General features: G+C 48.2%; 2 protein-coding genes across 3 annotated transcripts; one reads left to right on the top strand and one right to left on the bottom strand.

Moving 5' to 3' along the window:
- Positions 1-920: 920 nt before the first annotated feature.
- On the top strand, positions 921-4582 carry LOC113214056 (uncharacterized protein C14orf119 homolog). The gene is made up of 2 exons (XM_026433311.2): positions 921-1650; positions 1759-4582. The coding sequence occupies exon 1, from the start codon at positions 1078-1080 to the stop codon at positions 1606-1608; it is 531 nt and encodes a 176-aa protein (XP_026289096.1). The 5' UTR covers positions 921-1077; the 3' UTR covers positions 1609-1650; positions 1759-4582.
- Positions 4574-10621, bottom strand: LOC113214055 (D-3-phosphoglycerate dehydrogenase). 2 transcript variants are annotated; one of them, XM_052268004.1, is made up of 9 exons: positions 10518-10621; positions 7717-7858; positions 7427-7578; positions 7100-7165; positions 6850-7003; positions 6389-6575; positions 5527-6180; positions 5301-5438; positions 4574-5001 (listed from the first exon to the last, which is right to left on the bottom strand). In XM_052268004.1, the coding sequence occupies exons 2-9, from the start codon at positions 7849-7851 to the stop codon at positions 4874-4876; spliced, it is 1614 nt and encodes a 537-aa protein (XP_052123964.1). In that variant the 5' UTR covers positions 7852-7858; positions 10518-10621; the 3' UTR covers positions 4574-4873. The 2 variants fall into 2 exon arrangements, with proteins under 2 accessions (XP_052123964.1, XP_026289094.1); XM_026433309.2 differs by having other exon boundaries at positions 6389-6521.
- Between the last annotated feature and the right edge of the window lie 6 nt (positions 10622-10627).

Below are 10627 nucleotides of genomic sequence, written 5' to 3'. Positions count from 1 at the left end.
ATAGTTATGATGTGTGAATACATAAATCTATAAATCTGAGTTCTTAATAATGAAAGTGCTATAAAAATAATATAAGTTGTACACAATCCAAACTAAAATGTATTAGTAAGAAGCCACATAGCTTACAATGTCCCCATGAAGGTGGATACAGGGTTCTCTAAACACGAGCGTGATTCTCACGCCATGCGTGATTTTCACGCCAGGCGTGACAAAAGTTTATTCCTGATTGGCTGTGTGAAGCTTATGAAGCGTGAAAAGGACGCTTGCGATTCGTGAACTCTGTATCCACACTAACACTACAAAAACTAGTATCTACATTTTATCTGTAACAGGACGGCACTACGTTTCCAAACATAACAGACAGTTCATTTACAAAATAGAATGTATCACAATCAATGAGCATAACAGATGTACTAAAGTAAAAATGTAGACAGCACATACAGAAAAAGCAACAGTGTAGATATATTTATGTCAAAAAATCCAAACTTGCCTTGGCCTTTTCAAGCTCATGTAAGAAGGAATAAAATTGAGGTAGAGTCATTTCTAAGTACACATTCTTATGTTGTTTGTCACCGCTTTCAACAGTAATTTTCAGATGCAAGTACGAGGTTCCCACTTTATCCTCTTCACTTGTGGATGCTGTCACACCAAACTTCCAATCGACGTCCACCACTTTGTTCATTTCAATGCTGTCGGCCATGGTACGACTTGTGGTTGGATACGTTACAGCACTGGTTTTAAGAGCTCACGTCAAATATCAAGTTTGACAGCCAAGCTTGACAACTCGGCACTCGGCGGCAGTCAGTGGGGAATGAATGGGGTTAAAGTCTTCTGCTAGCTCCAAAACAAAACAAAGCACGAGTGCCAATATCGTTTCCCTTGTCTGTTTTCACTTTAGGAAGGCAGTACGATGGCATTTGCATTATTCACACCACGCCTAGTGGCCGGCCGCAGAACATCGAGTTGACAACAGACAGACGGACTGTCATTGACTTTTGTGTTGTTTTGGTGAATTTGCTCTTTTCAGACAGTTTGGTTTGACAAAAAACTTACGTTCGTATCTAGGAGAATTTCATCATGACCGCCAACGAGTGCTACCGGCCTCCTACTGACGCTCAGCTGCGATACACGGTGCAGTGGTTCCACGAGTGGAGCGAAATGCAGAGAGGGGACTTTCTGCCCATCCTAGCTCAAAAGCTGGCTCCCGGTAGCTATATCAACGGCCTGCTCTCTGGAGTAGAAACTTTGTCTTGTAACGAAGGTCGACCACCGAGTCTCTTCCAGTGCAGAGTCAAGTTGTTCAGAGAATGGTTCGAGACCTGGAGTCAGGCTGAGAGGGACCAGTTATTGGGACATATCAAGAGCATGGACCCCAACTTCTTTAACAAGGTTCAGGAAGAGCTTGAAACACTATCCAGCAAAGCAGGCAATGGTCCAATTCCATCAGAAAATGGAGACGTAGCTCACGATGCCACAGAGGAAAATGGAATTGTTGAGGTGAATGGGGAAGAACCTGCTGAAGCTGAGTCGAATGCCGTAGAAAATGGTGATGAGCCAGAGGATGCCCCAGCGACAACAAATGGGGTGGAGGAGACCCCTTTGAGCTAGTTCATAATTTGGTATTGACTCGTCAGCTGTGAGTAAGAAAAGGTACTTGATCCCAGATTTTTAGCTGAATTATACTTAATAACTTAAAGTATTATTATGTTATAGTTCTTTGAAAATTCTGCTTCACTAATCTTTTTTTCTTTTTCCCAGATGTGCCACATTTCTACATAAGACTTCTTCAGTATTGCAGATAACAGCAAAGACTAGAGGTTTGTACACGTATCTTAGTAAGCAAACACATGAGATAAGAGCACGTGTGGTGCCTTTTTGGTACCAACACCAACAGTCTTCAACTAATAGCCAGTAAATTGTTCTTGGTCTACCTTTTTGTTCACTATACTATAAATGTTATAGGAATTTTTACAAACTTCTGACAATATGTCCATTGTACTGTATTTACAATTACCCATACCCATATATCTACTTCTGTTTCATTATTCATTAGCCAACCTAGCTTTGACAGAACTTGGCAGCTGGAGTTTTGTACTAAACAACTCTGTATTAAAATCTGAGTCTAGTTATATACATTCCTCACGGTCATAGTGATAATACTTAGGAAAGATGCCTTTTAATATTTATTTTTTAAAGTAAGAGTTGAATTAGTGGGCCACATTTTATGGTTGTGTAACAGACATTTTATAAGAAAATGTTGTCAATTCATAAATAATTACACAATATACAAATATTGCGCCTTGCCTTTTGCTTGAGTGAGAAACTTTGCAGTTTTATCACAAAATATTTAATTCTAGTACATCAACACCTTGCCTACTGTACTCGAAGGCTGATTGAATGGGTCTGATTCATTACAAATCATTTGTGTTACTGTGTTTTTACTCGTTCTTTACCACCACCTGCACCTACTCAGTGGTAGAAGAACGAGTATTGATCTCAGTGCGATGTCACGCGTAACGCTATTCATGCTCGCAGTACAGAATATGTACACTTATGATACTTGTACCATTCGAAACGGGGAATGTTGTAGGCGTGACCAACAATGGACCTTTTTTCAAGTTTGACACTACTTTTTTGAGAACTCTTAACAAAATTCGCCGGTTTTCGTTCTAAGTCGATAGACCCGTGCCGCACAACAAATCTTCATCTTGGAACACGAAGCGCATACAGACATGACAATACTACCATTCGAAACTTCGTTTGCTAGTATTACTGGAAGCAATGAAGATTGTTTCGGTCTAATAGCAAAATTTTGAGAACTCTTAACAGATTTCACAAGTTTTCAGTCTAAGTCCTGTCTGCCGATGTTGCTTCTGCTATTGTGCCGCCAACTGTAGATTCATATTCATTTTGGTTTTCACGGAACGCGCATCTTTTTGAAAGCGCCGACTTTTGCAACAATGCTCTTGTCTTGTGACCTGAAGGGAATACCGAGAATAGCGCCTGTTTTAGCCTTCTCTTTAATTTCGTCATCATCCAGTTTCATATGGTACATGTTTAATAATAATATATATTCTCAGAGTAACGTGACACATGTTGACAGAACAACACTCGTTGATTCTACAACCATATAGATGTAAAGCAACTGAGCACTGAAAGAGTCTCTGTAAAGAACGAGTACCAGTATTCACACAAAATTAATTTTGTGTTTTCTTTCCTCCTTGTTTGTCATTTGTCTTATTATTATTATTCCTACTACACATTCCTCTTGTAGTTCCTTTTAAAATATTGTGAATGTGCACAACGTTTCAGGCAAGAAAATTCCGTATAACTTGTACTACTAGGGATTGTTTTTATGTCCCCATTATTTCTATTTTCTGGAAGTTTTAGTTTGATATGCTACATGACTAGTCATGTTTCTGTGTCTAATTTTCAGCGTACCATAACATCTGTTTCATTGATCTGCAGACTCAATTTATATATTTTAGTCTTAAGCGTGACAGTTTTTCCTTTTTTTGTTTGGTGGTGCCTTAACAGGAAAACCTAAGGTAGGACTTACTATCTCCCAGTCCAGTGTTGTAGAAAAAGAATTTCAGTCTGCAGTACCTTTGAAAGTCATTAAAAACATTCCTTACTAAGCCTTACTTTAAAGTGACTTTGTAAAGGCACTGCAGCTTGAGCATCTTTTAAAGGTTCTGGTTCCTGCCTTTTCTTTTTCTAGTGAATTTTATAGTTTGCTAAACTGAATTACTGATTTGTTGTAATCTGGTTGTTATTTATTTTTGTGAAGGGTTTTATTTATATCTGATGCTTTTTTATGACTTCATGCTTTGATATACGTTTCACTTTGACCATTAATTGTGCAAACAAATCACTAACTTGACTTAAAACTTTTAATACCCTTGCTAATGTGAATGTGAGCTTAAGAATAACTTACTGATCATAGTGATTTTTATTCCATTTCTTGGTGATGCGATCTGTGGTTAAAATTGTGATTGGTTACATTCCTATTGTAATTTAATAATTGGCCATAAGTTCATTTTAAAAGTATATGTTTTCTATCTTTTGGTATTGGTACTAAATGTTCATTTTTCTGAAGGTCTAAATAGATATTTTGTAGAATGGGTTAAAAAAAATAATTAAGGGATGAAAGTCACCAAAATTGCATTCATGACTGCATTTTGATGTTGAGTCCTTTTTCTTTTGTGATTTATCAAATTGTAACTACCAGGTTTTGGCATAGTGATTCCCCATGAACACCTGACTACTGATAGATTCAAAAGTCAATGGAAACAATTCATTATTGTAGACCTGAAATAGTTATTTAGGTAGCCCAGACCCACAAGTTCTCTTGTGGTTCTCTGGCCCTATATGTCTAATTCTTATACAGCCCAGAAAAAATTAAAAGATGCTATTTTTAACCTAAACTGCTGGCACTATAATGTCTAAGAAAATGTGAACATTTTGAGCATGCCTGTTACTTTTAAGCACACACACCAGTGTCGGTGACATAAAGGCTGGCAATTTCATAGTAACTCAGTTGTTGCCTCTCCATCAAATAAATATTCTCTAATAAAATAAATTGAATTTATTAAAATTCCTAGTATATAAAATATGGTCACCTTTTACAGAACAGTCTTTAATTATTTTACTCCACAGAACTTAAATGTTGCAGTTTGGAATGTCACCACAATACTGAAATACACATATACTCTCACCTGTGCTGATGCAGCACAATCCCCGAGACATGATTTCTATCATGTTTCTATACTTGCAACAAAACCTAACAGTACATTATTACTTTTCCCAGATGCTGTTGAAAGATGCAATACAGGAATGCTATAAAATAGGTAAACACGGATGCTTTGCAGTCTTAGAAAACCTGTGCCCCCGGAACACTAATGGCAACAGGCTGTGCGGTTCTCAGCAATGTCCACACTCCAGCAGAACCCACGCCAACAGATAGGCCTAGGATGTTGGTACCCATCTTGCTGACAGCAGCTGCAAATATCAGAAGGGTCATTGATTCAGATCCCGACGTAGCCCGGGCGTGTGGGAGCAAACACCCCGGTGTTGCGGGTTTGCATACCCTCTTGGACCACAGGGGCCATGACGGTAAAAGTAGGCAAACTTGCAGCATTGTTGTGTTTGCTCTGATACACCCAGTAAAATGAAATGATATAATGGAGGTTAAGAAGAGACAAGAAAAACAAGTTCTAAAACCTCGGCAAAACACTAACAGAGATCGGTCTCCAAAACGTCTGAAATAATAAACGTCAAAAAATAATTTGATTACAAACCCGCTGTATTCGCCACGCTGACAGTGGCATCCTTAGAGTGCACCAGGACGAGGTTGCCGTCCAGAGGGACTCCGGCGTCGCCAAAAGCAGCGTCGTCGACGGCCAGGAGGACGCTGGCGCCGGCAGCTCCTACCGTGCCTAAAAAAAAAAAAACAAGAGCGGAGGGGTTGACAACGAGTCCGCAGCTCGGGCCGTAGGCGAGCTGGAGTTACAAAGGACAACCAACCGGTGAGCACGCGGCCTTGCACCGTGACGCGCACGCAGGCGGGCTGGCTGAGTCTGTCGTCGTGCGAGGCGACCAGGACGATGCCGGCCTGCTTGGCTATGGCGGGCGCGTTCACCAGGTTCACGCCGGGCTTCTGCACCAAGCCGGCGGCCACTGGCGTGACGAGGAAGGCCTTCTTCTGGAGGGCCGCGCCGGCCGTCTGGACGGCAACCTGCGCGCCCGCGGTGCCCCCGGCAGCCAGCAGCCGCGAGGCCAGCACGCCGAGGCGCTGCGCGAGCGCGATCCAGGGGGCGTTCTCGGGCACCAGGGCGGCGCCGAGCACGGGCGCGTTCACGACCCCCGTCACCGAGTACGGCGAAGAGGGGTCGGCCAGGGCCACGAACTGCTCGGCTACCTCGACGGCTACACGGCTCTGCGCCTCGGCCGTGGACGCGCCGAGGTGCGGCGTGGCGACCACCTTGGGGTGCTCGATGAGGGCGCGCGTCGTGGCTCCCTTGGGGGGCTCCTCGCTGAACACGTCCAGGGCGGCGCCGCCGCAGCGCCCGTCCTGCAGCGCCTTGAGGAGGCCCTCCTCACAGATGATGCCTCCACGAGCTACGTTTACCACCTTGACGCCCTTCTTGCACTTGGTGAAAACCTGGTCGTTGATCATGTCTGGGACAAAGAGGGTTTGAGGTGTTAGTCTCTCTATCAAAGGTCTAGAAGGCTGGCTGGGGCCACCCCTTCCTTCGTGCACATAGTGAAAACAAATGCCGCGGCCAAAGAAGTGGCCCAAGGTGTGCCCAAGAAAGTGGCGAATCTAAAATTCAGAATCAGGCATCTTACGAACGCTTTCGCCATGAGGCTCACAGGCGCTACTCACTGCGAGTCTGAGGGATGAGCGGGGTGTGCACGGTGATGTAGTCGGCCACGGGCCAGATCTGTTCCAGCTCCATCTTCTCGACGTTGAAGGCGGCGGCGTCTTCTCGAGTAACGATGGGGTCGAAGCCGACGGTCTGGAACGAGCGGGAAAGTTGCGACTTGCAGTTTACGCGGTCGACACCTATAATCTAATAGAGGACAATTACGCGTTACGCCCTTCTCAGCCCGCCGCGGGCCACCACCACCAACCACCCTACACCGGGAAAGCAACGGTTTACCGATCACGCGAGAGAAGGAAGCGGCTCTCTGCCCTTCCCTCCCGACACTCCTCTCTGGGCCACTCGTAGACGAATCCGGCGATAAGACAACACGTCTTCTGTCCTGTAGACGGATGAGATGTGACCCCCCACCCCCCGGCCTCAGGCCTCAGGCCTCACGCCTGCCCTGGTCCGGTATGCTCACCTTCATGCCGTAGGCCTGCATGCGGTGGGCGACCTCCCTGCCGATGCGACCCAGGCCGAGCACGGCGAGGGTCTTCCCCTGCAGCTCGCTGCCCGAGTACAGCTTCCGGTCCCAGCGGCCCGCCTTCAGCGAGTGGCACGCCACGCTCACGTTCCTGGTGACGGCAAACGTGAACATAAGACCGTGATCCGAACAACAAACCACCTGCAGCTAGTTAGAGAGGGGTGCAGGGAGGGACACTCTGTCTCACCTGGCGAGGTCAGCGATGAGGGCGCAGGTGAGCTCGCAGGCGCTGATGGAGTTGCCGCCGGGCGTGCTGGAACACAAAGGTAACCGGTCATGCTTCTACGCGTAGCCTGGCGTAGCCCGTCCTGGACGGGTTGGTGTTGGCGCGCTGGGGCGGCCGGGTCCCGCGTCCCTCGACGTAGCGCAAGGCAGCAGCGGCCACAGCAAGGTCAATTATTCATTGGGAGGGGCGGAGGCCGACGCAGGCCCTTGCCCTACCCGGGACCAACAGCGGGGCGTCCCCGGCCGCACTCTGCACTTGCACGCACTGCTGCAACGAGGTGCAACTCACTTGAGGACGATGATGCCCCTGGCGGTGGCTGCCTCCAGGTCGATGTTGTCCACGCCGGTGCCCGCCCTGCCCACGACGCGCAGGTTGGTGGCGGCGGCGATGACTTCGGCGGTCACCTTGGTGTCGGATCTCACGACCAGTCCGTCGTGTTTCTGCAGAGAATAGAGAATAACTCGGTCAGCCCCCGTGTAAAGCACACGATGCAGCGACAAACACAAGACCGCCTTCACTACCAACGCGGGGCAGCCTCTAGTCTCAAGCCCGGGCTCTCAAGCGAAGCTCAAGCGTACCGGAATCTCCTTGAGCAGCTCCTCCTTGGGCATCTTGTACTTGCACGTGACGGGGATGCCATTCTTTTGGAGCAGCTCCACGCACAGGGGATCCACCTCGTCGCTGACGAGCACGCTGCGGAGGGGAATGGCCATGTTGGATCTGTGGAGAGGAAGAAAACATCGAAGATAGGTATAAGTTCCCGCTCTCAAGTCGTCACCGGACTTCCACCCACGCCCACCGAGGACGTCAAGTGTGACACAACGCGCTGTGTGTGGTGATCGAATTGCTTGCCCGATAAGCGGGACGCACCCAGCAACATAGTTGCGTCATCGAGAGCCTGATGAGCGGGGAGCAAAAACAGCTTTTGTTGCAGTAGTGAGCGTACGCCTGCCTGCGAGTACTGCCTCGAACAGAGAGCGTCAACGGTTCAGCCCTATCACCCTCCCCTCCCCCTCCTCCCCCGTCTCACCTAGCCAAGTCTAGCCTTGAACTTGTCACCCGCACCACGGCCGTGAGCGGTGGCCGTGTAACACCCGCCTCCTCTCAGTCCCCAAGGCTGGCGTGCAGCCGATAGATACAAGAAGGCACACCTCTCATTGATTGTGATTAACACAAGGTCTACACTTTTAGAATGCCATTAATTTATAATTAAGTATTTGTAGAATGTGTGCGACAGGGCAGCAGAGTGGAAAAACATGTCGATTGCCCGTCTCATCACAGTGCCACAATCAAGCCAGACCCAAACTATTTATCTATTCTATGGTCTAGGTTTTATTCGAGCTTTATATTACTGCGTTATTCTGAGCACCTCAAAACCTCCGGGCGACCCAAATCCCTTCAAATCATTTCGGTGCGTTACGAGCCACAATGGGCCCACTTGTTGGTGTCTACTGTACGGGCCAAGTTGTTTGGCACGTTTGTTTTCAAGGTCGAACTTTTCATTCCTCCTTGTTTGTCAGCCACTAGAGTGAGCCTAGTAACCAAAGTCACCAAACGGGGACAAACATGACTCTTTCCTTCGTAAGGATCCTGATAAAACCAACCGTGTATATCTCTCATTCCGATTAGGTTTCAGGGGGAATTGCTATAGTGCCTGGTTGCCTTTTGGAAGCACTGAAAATTCGCTGGACAAAACCTGGAGGGAAAATTATAACATTATACTGGGTTTGGCTGATTCGCCCTGCTCACTTCTGTAGTTGGACTGTGTCGCATACACGCATGCGTTCGGGTTGCCTACTAGCTCGGTCCGTAAGGCGCCATGGTCGACCCAGAAAAATGGGTTCTCGGTCCAAGAGTGTAAAATGCACTCGATCCAATGAAGAGCATTTTGCACTTGATTCGAGAACAATTAAACTTGTAGTGAGTCAGATACGCTTGATTCAAGTGCCCATTTTGGTACTTGAATCAAGCGTAAATCAGCCTCACTACAAGTAAAATTGTTCTCAAATCAAGTGCCAAATACTCTTAATTAGATTGAGTGCATCATAGTCTTGAACTAATAACCCATTTTTCTGGGTGTCAGACACGATGTACGAGCGTGCGGTGCAGTATAACCAGTATAACTACGAATGTCGACGGGGCAAATCAGCAAATCAGCTACCTGCCATACTCGCGCCTCGAAAGCGACAACACCTGATTATGTGCCGTTCGAGGGCTGCTCGCTCAGGATAGTCCAGAGAAAGTACGTCCGCAGATTTATTCATTCGGCAAATTACAGGAGCTGGGCGCCTGCGAGACTCGGGGTAGGCCACCCCGTCGTGCACGCATGCACTGCAGACAAGATGTTGCCTACCGATCAGGCGCTAAGAGAGCTTAACACGGGCTGAACTTGGCTTGGCAGTCTCGCGTCGGCAAATGACGGACGTACTTTCTGGACGACCCCTCACACAAATGCACCACTTTCTGTTGTTTCCTCACAGGGCGGCCTACAGAACCCGGAATGTTCTGTAGTTCTACTGTACCGCATCATGCAGGTGGATGGGCTTGCCGCTTGCCTCGCCAACCTCGGCGCCTTGCGAGTAGGCAACGCGTCCGCACGCCTGCATGCGGTACAGTGCAACTAAACTATGCTCCGGGATATGCGGGCCGCGGGCCAGCGGGCCAGCGGGCCCCAGGGACCCCGGAAAATTTTGTAGCGTTGAACAGTACCCCTGCCGGAGGTTTGCCTATTGTCACAACCGTTCTAGCGGGCCCCGGCGGGTAGGGCAACCCAGCTGCACGCATGCATGCAAAACAGTATTCGACCCCGAAAAGAACATATTGTGACATTATTTGGTACGTGGGTACAGCTCTAACGGTGCAAATAAACCTGAAATAACCTGAAGTGTCCTTCGCTCCCCCTTCCCGGTCTGGTTGGCCGGACGAGACGCAGCCCGCAGGGAATGCACACGAATGCATGTTTAGAGAGGCGGTGCAGCCCAGGCCGCAGGGCCGGCTCGCGTGGCTAGAACGAGTCTCGGCTTCGGGCAGCAGCAGCGCTTCTCTGCGCTATCCACTCCACGGCGCCACGCCACAACGTCAACGAGACTCTCGGGTGCGTTAAAGCAGCCCCAGTCATCCTTGAACAGCCACCTGAAAGGTGGTCAATTCGCAGTACAAAACCCCAAAGCAGCCCAAAACACATCGCTACGCCCCCCTGTCGGCCGGAACTTAAAATTAACTGTCCCTACTCTGGACACATGTCAAAGGGAACTGTCGACGGGTCAGTGACACTCCCAGTGACTGGTTGACTTGGCTAGTTTCATGGCAGCAGCAGCGTTAACGAATACTTTACACCAAAGCCTGATAGCGGTGATGTTCGACTACCGGCGAGGCTCACCTGTGTGTGTGTGTCGCTGGTGTGCGTCTGCCGGGACGTGCTGCCAGGCCACTACTGACTGCCGAGCCCGAGTCACTGCCTCGTGTCGCCCCGCGGCTCCGCCCCGCCCC

Source organism: Frankliniella occidentalis, unplaced genomic scaffold, assembly GCF_000697945.3.
Source record: "Frankliniella occidentalis isolate FOCC.00 unplaced genomic scaffold, Focc_3.1 Scaffold62, whole genome shotgun sequence".
Classification (NCBI taxonomy): Eukaryota; Metazoa; Arthropoda; class Insecta; order Thysanoptera; family Thripidae; genus Frankliniella; species Frankliniella occidentalis.
This window is presented reverse-complemented; position numbering and strand designations above follow the sequence as displayed.

What these genes read in the sequence shown, in the direction of transcription:
- LOC113214056 (XM_026433311.2), top strand. Translation starts at nt 1,078, where the DNA reads ATGACCGCCAACGAGTGCTACCGGCCTCCTACTGACGCTCAGCTGCGA.
- LOC113214055 (XM_052268004.1), bottom strand. Translation starts at nt 7,851, where the DNA reads ATGGCCATTCCCCTCCGCAGCGTGCTCGTCAGCGACGAGGTGGATCCC. An exon ending in AGGGGCATCATCGTCCTCAA is followed by an intron (nt 7,166 to 7,426) that starts GTGAGTTGCACC and finishes TTTGTGTTCCAG; the next exon opens with CACGCCCGGCGGCAACTCCA. An exon ending in GCTCATCCCTCAGACTCGCA is followed by an intron (nt 6,181 to 6,388) that starts GTGAGTAGCGCC and finishes TCTTTGTCCCAG; the next exon opens with ACATGATCAACGACCAGGTT.